This window comes from Pristiophorus japonicus, chromosome 8 (assembly GCF_044704955.1).
Source record: "Pristiophorus japonicus isolate sPriJap1 chromosome 8, sPriJap1.hap1, whole genome shotgun sequence".
Taxonomy (NCBI): Eukaryota; Metazoa; Chordata; class Chondrichthyes; family Pristiophoridae; genus Pristiophorus; species Pristiophorus japonicus.
In genome coordinates, this window is record NC_091984.1 from 101,268,661 (window position 1) to 101,292,909 (window position 24,249).

The window sequence follows — 24,249 nt, forward strand, 5'->3', positions numbered from 1 at the left end:
CTGTTACCGCCCGACAGATTAGAACCTGGACGAGCCAGGACCCCTTACTGTCCTTCGTAAAAAACTGTCTGCTCCACGGGAGTTGGTCTAGTGTCTCATTAGAGATGCAGGAAGAAATAAAGCCATACCAGCGGCGCAGAGATGAGATGTCTATCCAGGCAGACTGCCTCCTATGGGGTAATCTGGTAGTGGTGCCACAAAAGGGCAGGGACACCTTCATCAGTGATCTCCACAGCACCCACCCAGGCATCATAATGATGAAAGTGATAGCCAGATCCCACATGTGGTGGCCCGGTATCGATGCAGACTTAGAGTCCTGCATGCACAAATGTAATACATGTTCATAGTTAAGCAATGCACCCAGGGAGGCGCCACTAAGTTTATGGTCCTGCTCCTCCAAACCATGGTCTAGCGTCCATGTCGACTATGCAGGCCCATTGTTGGGAAAAATGTTCTTAGTGGTACTAGATGCATTGAATGCGTGATAATGTCGGCAAGCACGTCCGCTGCCACCATTGAAAGCCTACGGGCCATGTTTGCCACGCACAGCTTGCCTGATGTCCTTGTAAGTGACAATGGGCCGTGCTTTACCAGTGCCGAGTTCAAGGAGTTTATGACCCGCAATGGAATCAAATATGTCACATCTGCCCCGTTTAAACCAGCATCTAACGGTCAGACAGAACGAGCATTTCAAACAATCAAGCAGAACTTGAAAATGATAACTTAAGGCTCACTGCAGACTCGCTTATCCCGAGTCCTGCTTAGTTACAGCACAAGCTTAGTTACTCACTGAGGTCCCTCCCGCTGAACTGTTCATGAAAAGGGCACTTAAGACAAGGCTCTCATTAGTACACCCTGATCTACACAAACAAGTAGAGAGCAGGCGGCTGCATCAGAATACATATCATGATCGCGCAAATGTGTCACGCGAAATTGAGATAAATGATTCTGCATTTGTGTTGAACTATGGACAAGGTCCCAAGTGGCTGTTTTGTCTAAAGAGAGGAGTAGTCAACTTCTTAAATGGACTCACCTGCAGGAAACACTTGGACCAAACCAAACTCAGACGTACGGATTATCCAGAACAACCCACAATAGACTCCACCTTTTTCGACCCTCCATCACACACACAAGTGGCAACTGACCCAACAGTTGTCCATGAAGCAGAACCCATCACCCGCAGCAGCCCAGCAGGACTCACCACCCTCAGCAGCCCAGCACGGCCAGCAGCGCAGCAGCCCAGCGAGAGCCCAAAAAATGACTCACCAAAACCAGCATTCGCACCGAGACGATCAACCAGGGAAAGGAAGGTCCCAGATCAACTCACATTGCAAATAGTTACACTATTGACTTTGGGGAGAGCGGGGGGAGTGTTGTTAATGATGTAAACCTGTAAATACCATGTCTAACCACCAGAGGGCTTATCCCCTGCAGTCCCAAGGGATCCCACAATCCCTTGGGTGCACCTATATATAAGAAGGCCTCACAGGCTGGAGAGGCACTCTGAGATCTGTAATATAGGACTACGGTCACACCTTACTTTGAGCTTGCAGTATCTAATCTGACTCGTTATTCAAGACATAGCAGTAACAGTATCTGAACAGATGTTGTTCTGTTTGTACTAATCAGCTCTCATTAATTTCATTAATACAAAAGCAAAATTCTGCCAATGCTGTCACTGATCTCATCACCTCTGGAGATCTTCCCTCCACGGCTTCCAACCTCATAGTCCCCCTATCCCGCACAGTCTGCTTCTACCTCCTTCCCAAGATCCACAATCAGGACTGCCTGGTAGACCCATTGTTTCAGCCTGTTCTTGCCCCATGGAACTTATTTCTTCCTATCTTGTCAAATCCCTTCCCATCTATGACTCTCCGATGTCTGCCATTTTAACAGTTTCCAGTTTCCTGGCCCTAACCATCTCCTTTTCACTCTGGACATCCAATCCCTCTGCACCTTCATCCCCCAACAGGAAGGTCTGAGAGCCTTTGCTTTATTCTTGAACGGAAGTCCAACCAGGCCCCATCCATTATCACCCTCCTCCACCTGGCTGAACTTGTTCTTACATTGAACAACTCCTTACATTTGACTCCACTCACTTCCTCCAAATAAAAGGTGTTACTATGGGAACCCATTTAGGTCCAAGCTATGTCTGCCTTTTTCTAGGATATATGGATCATTCTTTGTTCCAGTCCAACTCAGGTCATCTCCCTCACCTCTTTTTCTGCCACATTGATATCTGTATCGGTGCTAATTCCTGCTCTTAACCTGAACCAGAAAATGTTATTAACTTTGCTTCCAATTTCCTCATTTCCCAATTTCCTTCACTTGATCCATCTCCGACTCTTCTCTTCCCTTCCTCAACTTCTCTATCTACAGGGATAAGCTGTCGACCAATATCTACTATAAACCTCCTGACTCCCACAGCTACCTGGATTACACTTCCTCCTGCCCCGCTCCCTTTTAGGACTTTATTTCATTCTACCAGTTTCTTCATCTCCACCACATCTGTTTTGATGATACCATCTTCCATACTAGTACTTCCGATATGTCTTCATTTTTCCTCATCCGAGGAATACCCTCCACTGTGGTTGACAGGGCTCTTGACTGTGTCCATCCCAATTCCCGTACTTCTGCTGTCATCCATTCCCCTCTCTCCCAGAACTACGATAGGGTTCCCCTGATACATAGAATCATAGAAGAAGAAGAAGAATCATAGAAATATACAGCACAGAAGTAGGACATTCGGCCCATTGCATCTTTGCCAGCCGAAAAAGAGCTAGCCAGCCTAATTCAATTTTCCAGCTCCTGGTCTGTAGCCTCGCAGGTTACAACAGTTCAAGTGCATATCCAAGTACTTTAAATCTGATGAGGGTTTCTGCCTTTACCATCCTTTCAGGCAGTGAGATCCAGACCCCTACCACCCTCTGGTGGGTGAAATAAAATCCCCTCAACTCCCCTCTAATTCTTATGAAATTACTTTAAATCTATGCCCCCTGGTTATTGACCTCTCTGCGAAGGGAAATAAGTCTTTTCCTAGCAACAAAAGCAAAATACTGCGGATGCTGGAAATACTCAGCAGGTCAGGCATCTATGGAGAGAGAAACAGACTTAATGTTTCAGGTTGATGACCTTTCATCAGAAGTGAAAAAAGTTAAAGATAAAACAGGTTTTAAGCAAGTGCAGAGACAAGGAAAAGGGAGAAGGATGAAAGAACAAAGGTGAAGGTCTGTGATAGGATGGAAGATACCATCATCCCTTTCATCTTTTAATCTCTCTTGCCTTCCACCCGATCATAGAATTTTTTTTTAGTTCTGATGAAAGGTCATTGACCTGAAACGTTAACTCTGTTTCTCCCTTTTTATCCATTTTATCTAGGCCCCTCATAATTTTATGCACCTCAATTAAACCTCCCCTCAACCTCCTCTGTTCCAAAACAACCCCAGCTTATCCAAACCTTCCTCATAGCTAAAATTCTCCAGTCCTGGCAACATTCTCGTAAATCTTCCCTGTACCCTCTCTAGTGCAATCATATCTTTCCTGTAATGTGTGACCAGAACTGTATGCAGTACTCTAGCTGTGGCATAACTAGTGTTTTATATAGTTCTAACATAACCTCTCTGATCGTATGTTCTATGCCTCGGCTAATAACGGAAAGTATCCCTTGTTCTCACCTTACATCCCACCGGCCTCCACAATCAACGGATCATCCTCCGCCATTTCCACCACCTCCAGCATGATGCCATCACCAAAACACAACTTCCCCTGCCCTCCCCCTTTCAGGATTCTGAAGGGACCAGTCCCTCTGTGACTCCCTGGCCTACTCTTCAATCACCCCCAGCACCCTCTTCCCACGGCACCTTCCTGTACAAGTGCAGCAGATGGAACACCTGCCCTTTTACCTCCTCCCTCCTCACTGTCCAGGGTCCCAAACACTCCTTCCAGGTGAAACAGCGATTTACTTGTACTTCTTTCAATTTAGTGTACAGTATTTGTTTCTCACAATGTGGTCTCCTCTACATTGGGGAAACCAAATGCAGATTGGGTGATCACTTTGCGGAGCACCTCCATTTAATGTGCAAGCGTGACCCTGAGCTTCTGGTGGCTTGTCATTTTAGCTAACTGCCCCAGTCCCACTCTGACCTCCTATGCAGCTCCAATGAAATTCAACTCAAGGAACAACACATTGGGCCTAAAATTCCAGCCTCACCAAGTCCGTATGAAGTGCGCACGAACCGGGCGAGGCCTCGCGAAAGCCGTTTTTTGGGGTGCGATGCGCATGTGCCGAAAACGGGCTTTTTCGATTTGTCAAAGATTTCTCTTGACAGATCCTCTACATCCCCGGGAGAAGGACATCCGCGTGGCAGAGATTGGGCTATTTGCCCAACTCATGCCCAGCAAATGTCCTTTAAACTTTTATGCCTGGTGAAAACAGGCGCATAGCCTACTTTTACCAGTGTAAGAGATTTTAAAAATATAAAAATGTAATTTAAATGCACAATTTTGTAGTAGAAACATAAGAACATAAGAAACATAGGAGCAGGAATGGGCCATTTGGACCCTCAAGCCTGCTCCGCCATTTAATAAGATCATAGCTGATCTGATCATGGATTCAACCCCACTTCCCTGCCTGCTCCCTATATCCATTTGTTCTCTTATCGCTTAAAAATCTGTCTATCGCCACCTTACATATATTCAATGACCCAGCCTCCACAGCTCACTGGGGCAGAGAATTCCACAGATTTACATCCAGCTGAGAGAAGAAATTCCTCCTCAACTCAGTTTTAAATGGGCGGCCCCTTATTCTGAGACTATGCCCCTTAGTTCTAATTTCCCCTCTGAGTGGAAATATCCTCACTGCATCCACCTTGTCAAGCCTCCTCATTACCTTATATGTTTCGATAAGATCACCTCTCATTCTTCTGAACTCCAATGAGTTTAGACCTACTCGACCTATCTTCATAAGTCAACCCCCTCATCTCTGGAATCAATCTAGTGAACCTTTTCTGAACTGTATCCAATGCAAGTATATCCTTTCTTAAATGCGGAGACCAAAACTGCATGCAGTATTCTAGGTGTAGCCTCATTAATACCCTGTACAGTTGTAACAGAAATTCTCTGCTTTTATACTCTATCCCGCTTGCAATAAAGGCCAACATTCCATTTGCCTTCCTGATTACTTGCTGAACCTGCAGACTAACTTTTTGTGTTTCATGTACAAGGACCCCCAGGTTCTTCTGTACTGCAGCATTTTGCAATTTTTCTCCATTTAAATTATAATTTGCTTTTCTATTCTTTCTGCCAAAGTGGATAACCTCACATTTTCCCACATTATACTCCATCTGCCAACTGTTTGCCCACTCACTTAGCCTGTCTATATCCCTTTGCAGATTTTTTGTGTCCTCCTCATAATTTGCTTTCCCACCCATCTTTGTATCATCAGCAAACTTGACTACTTTACATTCGGTCCCTTCATCCAAGTCATTAATGTAGATTGTAAATAGTTGAGGCCCCAGCATCGATCCCTGCAGTACCCCATTAGTTACCGTTAGCCAATCGGAAAATGACCCGTTTATCCCGACTCGCTGTTTTCTGTTAGTTAGCCAATCCTCTATTCATGCTAATATATTACACCCAATCCCGTGAACTTTTATCTTGTGCAGTAACCTTTTATGTGGCACCTTATTGAATGCTTTCTGGAAATCCAAATCCAGCATCCACTGGTTCCCCTTTATCCACCCGGCTCCTTACATCCTAAAACAATTCCAGCCAATTTGTCAAACATGATTTCCCTTTCATAAAACCATGCTGACTCTGCTTGATTGAATCATGCTTTTTCAAATGTCCTGCTACTGTTTCCTTAATAATGGACTCCAGCATTTTCCCAACGACAGATTTTAGGCTAACTAGTCTATAGTTTCCTGCTTTCTGTCTGCCTCTTTTTTTAAACAGGGGCATTACATTTGCTGTTTTCCAATCCGCTGGGACCTTTCCAGAATCCAGGGAATTTTGGTAAATTACAACCAATGCATCCACTATCTTTGCAGCCACTTCTTTTAAGACCCTAGGATGCAAGCCATCAGGTCCAGGGGACTTGTCCACCTTTAGCCCCATTATTTTACCGAGTACTACTTCTTTAGTGATAGTGATTGTTTTAATTTCCTCCCTCCCTATAGCCCCTTGATTATCCACTATTGGATGTTTTCAGGGTCTTCTACCGTGAAGCCCGATACAAAACATTTGGTCAAAGTCTCTGCCATTTCCCTGTTCCCCATTATTAATTACTGTATCCTCTAAGGGACCTACATTTACTTTAGCCACTCTTTTCCTTTTTATATACCTATAGAAATTCTTACTATCTGATTTTAGATTTCGTGCTAGTTTACTTTCATAATGTATCTTCCCTTTCCTTATTATTTTTTTCGTCGTTCTTTGTTGGCTTTTAAACATTTCCCAATCCTCTGGCCTCTCAATATTTTGGCCACTTTGTATGTCGTTGTTTTCAATTTGATACCATCCATTATATCCTTTGTTAGCCACGGATGGTTATCCCTTCTCTTACAGTCTTTCCTTCTCATTGGAATATATTTTTGTTGAGAATTATGAAATATCTCCTTAAATGTCCGCCACTGCACATCAACCTTCCTATACTTTAATCTATTTTTCCAGTCCACTTTAGCCAACTCTGCCTTCATACCTTTGTAGTCTCCTTTATTTAAGCTTAGGACACTGGTTTGGCTTAGGACAACTTTCTCATCCTCCAACTGAATTTGAAATTCAACAAGTTATGATCACTCATTCCAAGAGGATCCTTTACAAGGAGATCGTTTATTAATTCTGCCTCATTACACAGGACCAGATCTAAGATAGCCTGCTCCCTGGTTGGTTCCGCAACATACTGTTCAAGGAAACTATCCCGGATGCACTCGATGAACTCTTCCTCAAAGCTATCCTGGCCAATTTGATTTGTCCAATTAATATTTCCTTAAATGTCCGCCATTGCTTATCAATCTTTCCACACTTTAATCTATTTTCCCAGTCCACTTTAGCCAACTCTGAAGGCTAAGTATGTAGGTTAAAATCACCCATGATTATTGCAGTTCCTTTTTTACAAGCTTCCATTATTTCTTGATTTATACTCCATCCAACAGTGTAGCTACTTTTAGGGGGCCTATAGACGATGCCCACCAGTAACTTTTTCCCCTTATTATTCCTTATCTCCACCCAAACTGATTCAACATCTTGCTCTTTTGAGCCAGTATCATTTCTCACTATCACACTGATCTCAGCCTTTACGAACAGAGCTATTCCACCTCCTTTTCCTTTCTGTCTGTCCTTCCGAATTGTCAAATATCCCTGAATATTTAGTTCCCAGCCTTAGTCACCTTGCTCTCTGTAATAGCTATCAGATCATACCCATTTATTATTTGTGCCGTCAACTCATCTAATTTTGTTACGAATGCTGCGTGCATTCATATAAAGAGCTTTTACATTTTTTTTTAACCATATTTTCCTGTCCATTAAGGTAAGTTTATTTTTAACACTATTAAAACACTAATAAAAATTCCAAAAATATATCTTTTTTTTAAAACATTCAATTACATTTAATTTCAATTAATTTTAAATATGTAAAATGTTTTATTTATTTATTATGTTATGTCTGGGTGTTTTCGGGGGTTTTATCATTGATACTAATGGGAACTCGTACAAACGGCGTTCCCATTTTTATCAATGAGAATACTGCATCGTGATTGGTGCTCCAGGCCCACGTGACTCTGGAATGCACATATGTACCTTGAAGACAGGTCCCCATGTGCTGTGCAGCAAAGCTAGGCCTCCGACCGGGATTTTACGTTCCTCCAAGACCATCAGGTACTTTCGTAGAGTTTTTTCCTGTTGGAGGTGTACGAAGAAAGCCTCCAACCTCAATTTTAGGCCCATTATTTTTCCATGTGGCACTTTACAGGCTTTCGGACTCAATATTAAGTTCAACAATTTCAGATCATAACCACTGCTCCAATTTTTTCGGACTGCAACTGCTGGTAATGATTCTGCTGTTGTCATTTACACCTCCTGTAAACCCATCTTTGGTTTCTTTACTTATCCCATTACCTTCCCGATTTGCCTTGCACCATCATCCCTTTTGTCATTTAATCTCTCCTGCCTTCCATCATATTACAGACCTTCCCTTTTGTTCTTTCCTCCTCTCCCCCTTTCCCTGCCTCTGTACTTGCTTAAAATCTGTTACATCTGTAACATTTTCCAGTTCTGATGAAAGGTCATCGATCTGAAACTTTCACTCTGTTTCTCTCTCCACAGATACTACTTGACTTGCTGAGTATTTTCAGCATTTCTGTTTGTATTTCATCAATATCATTGTTCTGTATGTTTTACTTACAATGGAATAAAGCAATTCATGATACAAACCATACTTCAGCTCATCCAGCGTTCACTCAGTTTATTTTTGGAGAAATTGAATGAGTACATGTGCGTAAGATGTGGAAAATCATTCTGGTTTCACTGTTACACTTTCCGGTTTTGCTACCGCACCAATAGATAAAGGGCAATAGGAGTCAATTCCCGTAAGAAGTGGGTGACCAGACTGCTTATGGGAGCGGATGGCACCACTGAACCCGAGAAGCTTTCTGTGGCAGACCTGAATTTGTAACAGCGTACAACAGCAGCCTGTGGAAGCTTGTCCTCCAGTGTTTCCCTCCACCCTGTGGGGAAGTGTTTGGTCTCTAGTCAGTCTTTCTCCGATAATGGAATGTATAAATTCAGGAGCTTTGTGTGGGGAGTCACAGGCACCAACCTACATTATGGCAGTTTATGGTGCAGTGTGCCACACCACTGTTGCTACCTGAATGTAAGGTGCTGTTTAAATAACATTTGACCTACTTGTTGTAGTTAATCACCTCTTAGTTTGCCATATGATAGACTGTAACCTCAGGCTAAATGTGCTGCCAACCTTTGTTCATCCATTGTACTTCAGTTTGCTTTTCCCTCCAGATCACTTCATGCAACGCTATAAATAGCCATGCATTTCTGAATAATTATTGACATATAAAACTCAAGGCTTTCTTCCTTTACAGAAATTCTGATGTTAGAAGGAGCACATGGTTGGACATACCATTATTCCAATAAATCCGTGAGCTGGAAGTTTGCGAGGCACTTCTGTCAATCTAAGTACACTGACATGGTGGCGATACAAAATATGGAGGAAAACAAATACCTGAATAAATATTTGCCAAAAGCAGACACCCACGTCTGGATTGGTTTGAGGAAGATAGAAGGTATCTGGACCTGGATTGGAACGAATCGGGCATTGGAAGATTTTGTTATGAACTGGGCTCCTGGTGAACCCAACAATGGAAAGAACACTGAAGAGTGTGTGGAAATGTATCCGGAAACAGGAAAATGGAATGATGAGCCCTGCCTTAAAAAGAAAAGGCCACTGTGTTACAATGGTAACTTTAAACATTATTAGCCATAAGAAAGAACTTGCACTTATAGCTCTAGGTCCATATCACTTCCTCACGACATCCCAAAGGTTATTGTTATGAAGGAGGACACAGCAAAGTCCCACAACCAGCAAATAAATGAAGGTAGAGGTTAAACCTCCCTTATCCGGAACCCTCGGGAGCTGGCCTGTTCTGGATAAGGGATTTTTCCGGACGAGGGGTGGTCACGTTAAATTGGATGGTACAGGTACTGAGCCAGGGGATATCGGGGCGGGCTGGCTTGGGGCTGGGAGTGCGGCAGAGAGATCATGGGGTGGGGTGCTGGGGGGGGGGGGGGGCGGTCGCGGGGTCAGGCCAGCGATTGCGGGAGTCGGCAGTGAAGAAGGACTTCAATTTGTTCATGTCGGTGTTCTGTGCGTGTACCAGCCGGTGGCCGGGAATCGTTCTGGACGAGGGGTGGTTCCGGATAAGGGAGTTCTGGATAAGGGAGGTTCAACCTGTATAAGATTCCTCCTTGGATCAACTCATCGATGAGATTTGAAGGGTATATTGGTTGAGGGACGAATGTTGCTTAGAACAGCAGGTCAACTCCCTGCTCTTCTTCGAATAGTGCCGTGGGATCTTTTGCATGCACCCAAATAGGCAGACAGGGTCAAGTTTAACAACTCACCTGAAAAAGGAGCCGCTCTGCAGCAATCTTTTAGAACGGCATAGAAGTGATGGCCTAGATTATATGTTCAGGCCTGTGATGCAGTTTGAATCCACAACTTCTGACTCAGAGGCAACAGTGCTACCAATTAAAACCAAACTTGATGAGGTGGAATGAAAAAGCATAAACTGGAAATCTGAAATGAAAACAGAAATGCTGCACAGCAGGTCAGCCAATTTCTGAAAAAGAAAGATAGGTTAATTTTCAGTGGGCTGCACATAAACAGGCCATTTGCCCCAACCAGTCCATGCTGGTGTTTATGCTCCACTCGAGCCTCTTCCTGTGTTTCCTCATCTAACCCTATCAGCATAACCCTCTATTCCCTTCTCCTTCATATTCTTATCTAGCCTCCCCTTAAATGCTTCCATGCTACTCGCTTCAAACCACTCACTCCCTGTGGTTGCAAGTTCCACATTCTCCACTCTGGGTGAAGAAGTTTCTTCTGAATTCCCGATGTGATTTCTTGGTGACTATCTTATATTGATGGTCTCGAGTTTTGCTGTTCCCCATAAGTGGAAACACTCTCTCTGTGTCTACCCTATCAAAACCTTTTATAATTTTAAAGATTTCTATTAAGTCACCCCCCAGACTTCTCTTTGCAAGAGAAAAGGGGGACGAAATCATTGCCTGCCAGAAAGCTGGTGCACATTCCATTTTTTTTAAGCTTTTACCATCGGGTCCGATGAGGCAGGCTCTCGATCGATTTTCATCTGTTTGTCCTTTGTTTTGGAGAGGACCGGAAGCCGGTCATAATGGCAGAAGTATGGTGGTAAGTGCTGGTGAGGGGCGGAAGTAGGGGAGGGATGGATTCCCTGTCACTGTCACTCAGCAGAGCGATGGCGACGTCATTGCATGTCTGCATCACCACGTATCTCCCCTGCATTATACGGGAAATAATTGGCGAATATTTAGCATTGGCTACTGGGCCACCAGAGGGTGTGCCAGGCTGCCTGTTGGCAGTCTGGCCAAATTCGGCCGGCCAAAAAAAAAAATGGCGGCCACAGCAGTGGGCCCTCGCCTTTAATGGCCGCCACACAGTGAGAAGAGAAGGTGCACCGACAGTAAAAGCTGGCCGGGGCACCGATTGGCGGGGATTCGATTTTTCAGGTTGAATATGGACGGAGATAGGTAGTCTCAGCAGTGCGCACATTGATGATGCACTTACGGCCACTTGGCAATGGCGGAGTGGAAATGGGGACTACCTGAAAAAAAAACCTGCCTAATTTAGCTTACGGCAGCCATTCAACCAAAACGGGCCTTATTTGGACCCTGTATTTCGGCCCCAAGGGATTCAGCCTGTTCATCCTTTGCTGATAGGTATAATCTCACATTTCTGGTATCATCCTCATAAATCTTTTTTGCACATTCTCCTTTGCTTCTATATCCTTTTTATAATACGGTGACCAGAATTGTACAGAGTCCTTCAAGTGTACTCTAACCCAGGTTCGATAAAAGTTTAGCATAACTTCTCTACTTTTCAATTCTATCCCTCTAGAAATAAACCCCAGTGCTTGGTTTGCTTTTTTATGGCCTTATTAACCTGCATCTTTTAGTGATTTGTGTATTTGTACTCCGAGATACCTTTGCTCTTCTACTCCAATTAGATTCTTATTTTCCAAGTAATATATGACCTTATTTTTCTTAAAAAATGGTGGGGAAATTATTGGAAAAAATCCTGAGGGACAGGATAAATCTTCATTTGGAAAGACATGGATTAATCAAGGACAGTCAGCATGGATTTGTTAAGGGAAGGTTATGTCTGACTAACTTGATTGAATTTTTCGAGGAGGGTCGATGAGAGTTGTGCGTATGATGTAGTGCAAAGCTTTTGATAAGGTCCCACATGACAGACTGGTCACGAAAGTAAAAGCCCATGGGATCCAGGGCAAAGTGGCAAGTTGGATCCAAAATTGGCTCAGAGGCAGGAAGCAAAGGGTAATGGCTGATGGGTGTTTTTGTGACTGGAAGGCTGTTTCCAGTGGGATTCTGCAGGGCTCAGTGCTGGGTCCCTTGCACTTTTTCTGATATGTATCAATGACTTAGACCTGAATGTTGGGGGTATGATTGAGAAGTTTACAGATGATACTAAAAGCAGCTGTACGACTTGATAAGTCCTTACTACACAGTATAAATACACACGAGGCCCATGCTTGAGAGAAGGTCAGTCTGTGACCTGTCCTTTATTCCTTAGCACTCAAGTGAAGAAGGTGGGTGGAGCTTCCCCTTTTATACCTGAAGGTCCAGGTTAGGAGTGTCTCCCACCTAGTGGTCAGTGTTCTCACGGTGTACAACTTAGGTCAGTTTATACATAGGTTACAATGCTGGTTGAATACATGACATCACCTCCCCCCCCAAAGTCTTATTGGGATCACAGGTTGAGTCTCTCTGGTGGTTTACGCTCCCTTGTAGAGCGCCTGAGTTGGGGCTCCAGTTGTTGGGCGCTGGCCTGAGTGTGTGCTGTTTGCAGTGCCTCAGGCCTGTCCGGACTGCCCACAGTGACTGGGCTCTCCTCCCTTTGGTTCCGGTGTTCGGTCACCTGTGGTGGAGTGAACACTATATCGTGTTCTTCCTCTGCTTCTTCTATGGGGTTGCTGAACCTCCTTTTTGTTTGATCCACATGTTTGCGGCAGATTTGTCCATTGGTAAGTTTGACTACCAGAATCCTATTTCCCTCTTTGGCAACCACAGTGCCTGCGAGCCACTTGGGCCCTGCAGCGTAGTTGAGGACAAAAACAGGATCATTTACATCAATACATCGCGCCCTCGCATTCCTGTCATGGTAGTGATATTGTGACTGGCGCCTGCTCTCGACAATTTCTTTCATGGTGGGGTGTATAAGGGATAACTGGGTTTTGAGCGTCATTTTCATTAGTAGCTCTGCGGGTGGAACCCCTGTGAGCGAGTGTGCTCGGGATCTATAGGCCAACAGGAGGCGTAATAAGCAGGTTTGTAGGGAACCCCCTTGGAATCTGAGCATCCCCTGTTTGATTATCTGCACTGCTCGTTCTGCCTGGCCGTTTGAGGCCGGCTTGAACGGTGCCGTTCTGACATGGTTAATTCCATTGCCTGCCATGAAGTCCTGGAATTCAGTGCTTGTGAAGCACGGGCCATTGTCGCTGACCAAGTTGTCCGGTAGACCGTGGGCGCCGAACATTGCCCGTAGACTTTCTACCGTGGCAGAGGATGTGCTTGAATTTAAAATGTCACACTCGATCCATTTGGAGTAGGCGTCTACTACAACCAAAAACATTTTCCCCATGAAAGGACCTGCGTAGTCCACATGGATGCGTGACCAAGGCTTGGCGGGCCATGGCCAGGGGCTAAGGGGGGCTTCCCTGGGCGCATGGCCCAGCTGGGCACATGTGTTGCACCTGCGAACACAAAGTTCCAGATCTGCGTCTATCCCTGGCCACCAAACGTGTGACCTGGCAATTGCCTTCATCGTGACAATGCCCGGGTGCCCATTGTGGAGTTCTCTGATGAACACCTCTCTGCCCATCTGGGGCATGACTACGGGGTTTCCCCACAGTAGGAAATCGGCCTGAATCGAGAGTTCATCCTTGCGCCTGTGAAATGGTTTAAATTTCTTAGGGCATGCCCTGTACGTGGCTGCCCAGTCCCCATTCAGGACACATTTCTTGACTAGAGACAATAGCGGGTCTCTATTTGTCCAGACTTTAATCTGACGGGCTGTCACCGGTGAGCCTTTGCTTCCGAAAGCTTCAACAGCCTTGACCATCTCAGCACCATGCTCGGTAGTCCCCTCAGTGGTGGCTAGTGGGAGCCTGCTGAGTGCATCGGCGCAGTTTTCAGTGCCCGGTCTGTGCCGAATTGTGTAGTCATAGGCAGCTAATGTGAGTGCCCACCTCTGTATGCGGGTCGATGCGTTTGCATTTATGGCCTTGTTGTCGGCCAAAAGGGACGTTAGGGGTTTGTGATCTGTCTCCAGCTCAAATTTCCTGCCAAACAGGTACTGGTGCATTTTTTTTAATTGCATATCCACATGTTAGCACTGCCTTTTCTACCATCCCGTAGCCCCTTTCTGCCTGGGACAGACTTCTGGATGCATAAGCTACCGGCTGTAACTGACCATTGGCATTCACATGCTGCAACACACACCCGACCCCATAGGACAACGTATCGCATGTAAAAACAAGTTTCTTACACAGGTCATATAATGTTAACAGTTTGTTGGCGCATAACAAATTGCGTGCTCTATCAAAAGTCCTTTCCTGGCTGTCCCCCCAGACCCATTCGCGACCTTTGCGTAGGAGCACGTGTAGCGGCTCTAACAGCGTGCTCAATTTGGGAAGAAAGTTACCAAAATAGTTCAGGAGCCCCAGGAACGAACGCAGCTCCGTCGTGTTATGGGGTCTGGGTGCTCTCTGGATCGCTTCTGTCTTGGATGCAGTAGGGCTGATCCCATCTGCTGCTACCCTCATCCCCAGGAATTCTACCTCTGGAGCTAGGAAGACGCACTTCGCCTATTTCAGTCGCAGACCTACCCGGTCCAGTCTGCGTAGCACCTCCTCCAGGTTGTGGAGGTGTTCTTCAGTATTGTAACCCGTAATGAGGATGTCGTCCTGAAAAACCACCGTCCCTGGAATCGACTTGAAGAGGCTTTCCATATTTCGTTGGAAGATCGCGGCGGCCGAGCGAATCCCGAACGGACATCTGTTGTACTCAAACAACCCCTTGTGTGTCGTGATGGTGGTCAGCTTCTTCGACTCACTCGCCAGCTCCTGGGTCATGTAAGCTGAGGTCAGGTCCAATTTTGAAAAAAGTTTGCCACCGGATAGCGTCACAAAGAGGTCCTCCGCTCTCGGTAGCGGGTACTGGTCTTGGAGTGACACCCGACTGATGGTGGCCTTGTAATCACCACATATCCTGACCGACCCATCCGCCTTGAGCACCGGCACAATCGGGCTCGCCCAGTCACTGAATTCGACTGGCGAGATGATGCCTTCCCTCAACAGGCGGTCCAATTCGCCTTCTATCTTTTCCCGCATCACGTACGGCACCGCTCTGGCCTTGTGGTGTACTGGTCTGGCGTTCGGGTTTATGTGAATCACTACCTTGGCCCCCATGAAAGTGCCAATGCCGGGTTGAAATAATGAGTCAAATTTGTCCAGGACCTGTGAGCATGATACTCGCTCCACAGAGGAAATTGCATTGACATCGCCCCATTTCCAGTTCATGACAGCAAGGCAACTCCTCCCCAGTAGTGCGGGACCGTCCCCTGGGACAATCCAGAGTGGCAACCTGTTCTCCGAATCTTTGTGGGTCACGACTATCATGGCGCTGCCTAGCACCGGAATGATCTGCTTTGTGTAAGTCCGTAGCTGTGCATCAATCGGCGATAATTTTGGCCTCCTGGCCTTGGATGCCCACAACTTTTCGAACTGTTTGATACCCATCAGGGACTGGCTGGCACCCGTGTCTAACTCCATTGATACTGGGATGCCATTGAGGAGCACTTTCATCATTATTGGTGGCGTCCTGGTGTATGAACTATATACGTGCTCCACATGAACTCTCTGAACTTCAGCTTCCAGCGATTTCTCCCAGTGTCCATTTCTGCAATTTCTGCAGGTATTTTGCTCATCTCTGCAAACTCCGGCTGAATGTATGCCTCCACGCCTCCAGCATGAGTTGCGGTTTGAAACAAAAGGTCCCTTGCCAGTCGATCGTCCCTGACTGCCCCTGTCCTTGAGTGCACCATTAACAGGTGTTGATGGCCCCATTACTGGCCGCATTGTCCCTTGCAATGGCGTGAATCGCTGTTCAGCTTGCCATTGTCTCTGTCGAACTCCCCCTCTGGGTTCGACTACATGTTGGGGCATGCTGACTGCCCTTGTCTGCCTGGAGAGCTGTGTGCTGCTGTAACAATGTTGAATCTCTGTCCCAACCATTCCTTAACACAGTACCTCTCGTCTGTTCTGCTAGTGGCCATGCTCGCGTGGTTTAAATCCCAGTTTCTTGTCGCCATTGATACGTCCTTACTACACAGTATAAATGCACATGAGGCCCATGCTTGAGAGAAGGTCAGTCTGTGACCTGTCCTTTATTCCTTAGCACTCAAGTGATGAAGGTGGGTGGAGCTTCCCCTTTTATACCTGAAGGTCCAGGTTAGGAGTGTCTCCCACCTAGTGGTCAGTGTTCTCACGGTGTACAACTTAGGTCAGTTTATACATCGGTTACAATGCTGGTTGAATACATGACACGGCTGATAATGAAGAAGAAAGCTGCGGACTGCAGGAAGATATCAATGTATTCGTCAGGTGGGCAGAACAGTGGCAACTGGAATTCAATCCAGATAAGTGTGAGGTAATGCATTTGGGGAGATCTGGCAAGGGAATATACATTAAATGGTATGACATTGAAAAGTGTAGAGGAAAAAAGTAACCTTGGAGTGCGTCCACAGATCCCTGACGGTAGCAGGCCAGGTAGATAAAGGTGGTTAAGAAGGCATATGGAATACTTGTCTTTATTAGTCGAGGCATGGAATACAAGAGCAAGGAGATTATGCTTGAACTGTATAAAACATTGGTTAGGCCGCAGCTGGAGTACTGTGTGCAGTTCTGGTCACCACATTACAGGAAAGATGTGATTGCACTGGAAAGTGTGCAGAGAAGATTTACAAAAATGTTGCCTGGACTGGAGAATTTTGGCTATGAGGAAAAATTGGAGATGCTGGGTCTGTTTTCTTTGGAACAGAGGAGGCTGAGGGAAGACCTGATTGTGGTATATAGAATTATGAAGGGCCTGGATAAGTAGTTAGGAAGGACCTGTTTCCCTTTGCAGAGGGGTCAACAACCAGGAAGCATAGATTTAAAGTAATTGGGGGGAGGTTTAGAGGAGATATGAGGGGAAATGTCTTTACCCAGAGGGTGGTGGTGGTCTGGAACTCACTGCCTGAAGGGTGGTAGAGACAGAAACCCTCACATTTAAAAAATACTTGGATGTGCACTTAAAGTGCTGTAACCTACAGGGCTACGGACCAAAAGCTAGAAAGTGGGATTAGGCTGGATAGCTCTTGATCGGCTGGTGCAGACACGATGGGCCGAAATGGCCTTCTTCCGTGCTGTGAATTTCTGATTTCTATGATACTCTCTCTGATATCTCTTCAAAGAATTCAATGAGGTTGGTCAAGCAAGACTTCCCTGTTTGAAATCCATGCGAAATATTCATTATTATATTTTCAGCTTCTAGATGTTCTATTATTTCCTTTAGTAGGGATTCCATTATTTTTCCTATCACTGATGTTAAGCTGACTGATCTATATTTCCTTGGACATGTTCTATCTCCCTTCTTAAATACAGGTATTATGTTAGCTATCAGCCAGTCCTCTGGCACTATACCTTTTTCTAACAAATGATTAAATATGTGTAATAGTGCCTCTGCTTTCTCTTCCCTCGATTCTTTTAAAATGCACGGATGTAATCCATCCGGACCAAGGGTTTTATCCTCTTTGAGTTTGATTAGTTTATTTAATATTTCTCCTTTTTTATTTTAAATGTGGTTATATCATTTCTAATCTCACCTTCCGATGTCATGTCCACCTGATCTGTCTCCCTGGTAAATATTGATGAAAACCCCTGGAATCATTTATGATCCAATTTAATGCTGCAATGTGGAGGCTTTAGGGCCATTCTGTATGGATGTCTCAGGATGAACCAAATAGACTTCCTTATCTGTAATTGCCTTGTGATAAACTGAGCACAAGTTTTGATTAGCATTTAATAATGTTTTATTGCATACAGTAAATATTTTAAAAATGTCTACGTTATCTTTTGACAGCTTCATGCAGTCCTGATTCTTGCAGTGGTCATGGAGAATGCGTGGAAACTATTGGTTATTATAAGTGTGAGTGCAATGAAAGTTTCTATGGAGAACGGTGTGAAAATGGTGAGCCCTTAATACAACTGTTATGCTTGAAAGCAGAAATAAACAAGTTTTAAAAAATGTACCAAAACCACACAGGTTACGAACAGAATGTGCAAATATAGAAGTACAAACAGAAACAGAAATTAAAAAACAGCCTTGAGTACCAGCTGGGCTTGTATGTGGAGCGCTATGAAATGATTTGGATTTTAGTTTGTGTCGGAAACCTACACCAGATTGTGGACAGATGCAGTAAATAAGCACATACTGATGTGCTAAAGTTATTTGTATGTTTTAGCATGATTTCCACCATTTCAATGCAATTTCTTTTACCCACCCTTATAAACTGGGGATTTTGGGCTGCAAGATCTGAGCTCCATCAGTTGAAAGAGACCAGTAATAGGATCGCCACATTGTCAGGCCCTGGCCGCAGCTTTGTTTTGTCCCAGCTGCGGCTGAAGAAAAAAAACTTGCATTTATAGAGTGGCTTTCACAATCTCAGTAAGCCCAAAAGCACTTTACAGCCCATGAAGTACAATGAAGAGCCTTACTGCTGTGGTGCACTCATAATGCCACAATGGGCTTTCCATTGGGAATTCTTCTATTCTAGCTTTTTGGCTGAAGAACAGGAGGATCAAAAAAAACAATAGTAAGCAGGTCAGGTTGCAGCAGAGGTGCTCTGTATCTATACAGTGCACTACACATGACTCCGCAACTATAGAGTGCACTACACATGACTCCGCACCTATACAGTGCACTAGCCATGACACAGATTTTGGATTACATATAATAAAAATAACTTTTATTTATATAGCGCCTTTAACGTAGTAAAACGTCCCAAGACGCTTCACAACAATGTTACAGACAAACAGATAAATTTGACATCGAACCACGGAAGAAATTAAGGCAGATGATCAAAAGCTTGTTTAAAGATGTAAGTTTTAACGAGCGTCTTAAAGAAGGAAGGAGAGGTTGAGAGGCGCAGAGGTTTAGGGAGGGAGTTTCAGAGCTTAGGGCTCAGGCAGCTGAAAGCATGTCCACCGATGGTTGAGCAGTTTTAATGAGGGATGTTCAAGAGGCAAGAATTTGAGGATTCTATAATATATTATATTATTATGTCATCATAGGCGGTCCTGCGAAACGAGGATGACTTGCTTCTACGCCAATAAAGGATAAGTTCACAGGTGTTTCGAAAGAAGGACCTGAACTACATCCTTAAGGGTGGAAGATGCCTGTGCGTGGATTTTTTTAATGTGTGGTGGCCGTTGCACACCAGCCACCACACGGGCTTGACAGAGCTAGGTCTTGGTCCAGTGGCAAGGATTACCCAAGACAACTGGAGACCAGCTCTGCTGCACGGACCTAGTGCGCACACATATCGCAGTGTGGGCTGGCCCGTGCTGCCCCTGGGCCCCAATCACATCCCTCTACAGTCTCTCGCCCCGATCTCGCTGCTCCTGCTGTATCTGCCCACGCTCCAATCACCAACCTGGACCTTTATGACATCACTCTTCGCTGCCGTCACCTGCCTGCGCCAGCTCGCACAGCTCCCTGAAGTAGTATGCCTCCATGCTGCTCCCGGGCTGCTCGCCGCTCCTTTTATGGCTGCGACCTGCCGCTGATGTTCTCAAGCAGGTTGGGGCCTCCACGTGCTCCTGTGCCGCAAGCATATAGTATAATCCCAAGTGGCTAGAACCTCCACTTTATTTGCATGCTTAACGCCCATTTTACCGCTGAAATGATGTATAACGCCCATATATCGCTCATTTTGACACAAAATGGAAACTGACGGGCATTATTAGGAAACTTATCGCTGAGTGTTACTTTCCCCATGTGCTTAACGCCGGGAAAAAATATTACTGCCCGCCCACTTTTTTTGGGTGAAATCATCAGAATAGGTGAATCAACGCCCATAATATCCCTCAGCGTTAATTTCCGCACTGATTTAACGCCGACATTCAATAATACCGCCCGCTCACTTTTTTTGTCATAAAGAGCATATTTATCAAAACTAGCGGCCATGAGATCGCCCAGCGTCAATTTCACCACCTCGCACGCATATCGCCCACAATATCGCTCACCCCAAAAAAACGCCCAGAAAAAGTGGAACTAACCAGAACTAATCACAACGTTATGGACGCCATGTTCTACATCACATATCGCATCCTTTAAAAGGCTGCCGTGCTTCAACCTCGGGGGAGTTTGGATGCACTCTGGAGGTCGTTGGAGTTGATGTGACCATCTCTACAAACATCTTGACCATACTGTGACCGATTGAAATTGAATAGGTGTCTTCATCGGGACATTCCTTGTTTGTGACCAATCGGTGGAAAACAGACAGCTACTGCAACGGGGCCTGTCCTTTCTCACCCTCTCTTGGTGACCAATTAAATGTATATGACTCGACATCGCCACTGCATTATGTGCCCAATGTAAGATGTGAAAGACTGATGAGGAGGACCAGATGTTACACCCCCCACCGCAAGTACAAGGAGAATCATTCTTACCTCGACTTGCCCGACACCACCTGCCTTCAGAGACTGCGCTTCCACAAAGAGATTATCACTGAGGTATGCCAGCTGATAAGGGCAGATCTGCAGCCTGCCAGCACCATCACTACTGCACTGTCCATGATGTGAAAGTCACCACCGCACTGTCGTTCTATGCCTCGGGTTCTTTTCAGGCCACAGCTGGAGACTTTTGCGGACTTTCTCAGCATGCCACACATTGCTACATTAGACAGGTCACTGAAGCCCTATACGCAAGCAGGAGGGACTTGACCAGCTTCCCTATGTCCAGGGAGGCACAGAGTGAGAGGGCTCGAGGATTGTCAGACTGCTTGTTTGATATCCAATACTGAATGAGAAGAAATTTCTTCCAGTTAAATATTGGGAAGACTGAAGCCATTGTTTTCAGTCTCGGCCACAAATTCCGTTCCCTAGCCACCAACGCCATCACTCTCCCTGGCAACTGTCTGAGGCTATCCAGACTGTTTGCAACCTTGATGTTGCATGTGACCTTAAGATACAGTAGCCACACTGTAGGACGGAGTATAAGTCAAGAAATAATGGAGGCTTGTAAGAAATGATTGGAAATAATCATGGGCAATTTTAATCTTCATATTGATTGACCAAATCAAATTGGCAAAGGTAGTCTTGAGGAAGAGTTCATAGAGTGTATGTGGGATAGTTTATTGGAACAATACATTGTGGAACCAACCAGGGAGCAGACTATTTTAGATTTGGTAATGTTTAATGAGTCTGTGTTAATTAATGATCTCATAGTAAAGGATCCTCTTGGGAAGAGTGATCATAGCATGGTAGAATTTCAAATTCAGTTTGACGGTGAGGAAGCTAGGTCTCAAACCAGTGTCCTGAACTTAAATAAAGGCAATTACAAAGGTATGAAGGCAGAGTTGACTAAAGTTGATTGGGAAAATAGATTAAAGGGTAAGACGGTAGAAAAGCAGTGGCCAACATTTAAGGAGATAGTTCAGAAATCTCAGAAAGATATATTCCAGTAAGAAAGAGAGACACTAAGAGAAGGATGAACCCTCCGTGGCTAACTACGGAAGTAAAATGATATCAAATTAAAAACAAAGGCATACAATGTTGTGAAGAATGGTGGAAGGCCAGAGGATTAGGAAATGTTTAGAAACCAGCAAAGGACGACTAAAAAAATGAAAAAGAGAGAAGATACCTTATGAGAGTAAACTAGCAAGAAATATAAAAACAGACAGTAAGAGCTTCTACAGGTATATAAAAAGGAAGAGTGTAGCTAAAGTAAACATTGGTCCCTTAGAGGACGAGACTGGGGAATTAATAATGGGAAACAGGGAAATGCCAGAGACTTTGAACAAGTAGAAGACGCTAAAAGAATCCCAATAATTGATAATCAAGGGCCTATAAGGGGAGGAGAACTTAAAATAATCACTATCACAAGAGAAAAAGTATGAGGCAAACAAATGGGACTAAATGTGGACAAGTCCCCTCGACCTGATGGCCTCATCCTAACGTCTTAAAAGAAGTGGCTGCAGAGATAGTGGATGCATCAATTGTAATCTACCACAATTCCCTGGATTAGGGAGAGGTCCCAACGGATTGTAAAACCGCAAATGTAATGCCCCTATTTAAGAAAGAAGGGAGACAGAAATCAGGATACTATAGACCTGTTAGCCTAACATCTGTCATTGGGAAAATGCTGGAGTCAATTATTAAGGAAGTAGTAGCAGGACATTTAGAAAATCAAAATGCAGTCAAGCAGAGTCAGCATGGTTTTATGAAAGGGAAATCACGCGTGACAAATTTGCTGGAGTTCTTTGAGGATGGAACGAGCAGGGTGCATAAAGAGGTACCAGTAGATGTGATGTATTGGGATTTCCAGAAATCATTTGATAAGGTGCCACATAAAAGGTTACTGCACAAGATAAAAGTTCACGGGGTTGGGGGTAATATATTAGCATGGATAGAGGATTGGCTAACTCACAGGAAACGGAGAGTCGGGATAAATGGGTCATTTTCAGGTTGGCAAACTGTAACTAGTGGGGTGCCACAGGGATCAGTGCTGGGGCCTCAACTATTTACAATCTATATTATTGACTTGGATGAAGGGATCGAGTGTAATGTAACTAAATTTGCTGATGATACAAAGTTAGGTGGAAAAGCAAGTTGTGAGGACAATGCAAAGAATCTGCAAAGAGATATAGATAGGCTAAGTGAGTGGGAAAAAATTTGGCAGATGGAGTATAATGTGAGAAAATGTGAGATTATTCACTTTATTAAGAAAAATAAAAAAGCAAATTATAATTTAAATGGGGAGAGATTACAAAATGCTGCGGTACAGAGGGATCTGGCGGTCCTTGTACATGAAACACAAAATGTTAGTATGCAGGTACAGCAAGTGTTTAGGAAGGCAAATGGAATGTTGGCCTTTATTGCAATACTGCGTACAGTTTTGGTCACCTTATTTAAGGAGGGATATACTTGCATTGGAGGCTGAGGTTGATTCCTGAGATGAAAGGATTGTCATATGAAGAAAGGTTGAACAGGTTGAGCCGATACTCGTTAGAGTTTAGAAAACTGAGAGATGATCTTATTGAAATGCATAAGATTCTGAGGGGGCTTGACAGGGTAGATGCAGAGAGGATGTTTCGCCTCGAGGTTGAATCTAAAGCTAGGGGGCATAGTCTCAGAATAAGGGGTCGCCCATTTAAAGCGGAAATTAGGAAGAATTTCTCCTCTCAGAGAGTCGTGAATCTTTGGAATTCTCTACCCCAGAAAGCTGTGGAGGCTGGGTCTTTGAATATATTTAAGGTAGAAATAGACAGATTTCTGAACGATAAGGGAGTCAAGGGTTATGGGGAGAGGGCAGGAAAGTGGAGTTGAGAGCAAGATCAGATCAACCATGATCTTATCGGGGACAGATGGCCTACTCCTGCTCCTATTTCTTATGTTCTTATGTTCTTATGTATGAGATGAGCTTCCCGCCACATATCCGTGCCGTTACTAAGTCCACCTATTTCCACCTCCATAACATCGCCCAACTCCGCTCCTGTTTCATCTCAACTGCTGCAGAAACCTTCATCCATGCTTTTGAAACCTCAATATTTGACTATTCCAACGTACTCCTGGCCGACCTCCCATGTTGTGCCCTCCGTAAACTTGAGGTCATCCAGAACATCCTAACTCGCACCGAGTGCCATTCACCCATTAACCCTGTGTTGCTGACCTACATTGGCTCCCAGGTAAGTAAAAGCTCGATTTTAAAATTCTCATCCTTGTTTTGAAATCCCTCTATGGCCTTGCCCCATCCCTATCTCTGTAATCTCCTCCAGCCTTATAACTCTCCAAAATATCTGCGCTCCTCCAATTCTGGCCTCTTAAGCACCCCGATTTTAATCGCTCCACATTTGGTAGCCGTGCCTTCAGCTGCCAAGGCCCTGAGCTCTGTAATTCCCTCCCTAAACCTCTCCACCGTTCTACCTCTCTTTCTTTCTTTAAGACTCTCCTTAAAACCTACCTATTTGACCAAGCTTTTGGTCATCTGCCCTAACATCTCCTTATGAGGCTCAGTATCAAATTCTGTTTGATAATGCTCCTGTGAAGCACCTTGGGACGTTTTATTATGATAAAGGTGCTATATGATTAGTAGTTGTTGTTATTGTTGATGTCACTGAGTTCTATCTCTCCACCGCTT

General features: G+C 44.7%; 1 protein-coding gene across 2 annotated transcripts in view; it reads left to right on the forward strand.

Annotated features, from left to right (window-relative positions):
- Nucleotides 1-24,249, forward strand: part of LOC139268665 (P-selectin-like) — a 186,550-nt gene that overhangs the window by 108,933 nt on the left and 53,368 nt on the right. The window contains exons 1-3 of one of the 2 annotated variants that reach the window (XM_070887196.1): nucleotides 7,818-7,872; nucleotides 9,093-9,467; nucleotides 17,971-18,078. In XM_070887196.1, coding sequence (XP_070743297.1) covers nucleotides 9,101-9,467; nucleotides 17,971-18,078 — 475 coding nt within the window. In that variant the 5' untranslated portion in view covers nucleotides 7,818-7,872; nucleotides 9,093-9,100. Of the gene's footprint in view, nucleotides 1-7,817; nucleotides 7,873-9,092; nucleotides 9,468-17,970; nucleotides 18,079-24,249 lie in introns of those variants that run through there. The other variant, XM_070887195.1, reaches the window with a different exon arrangement.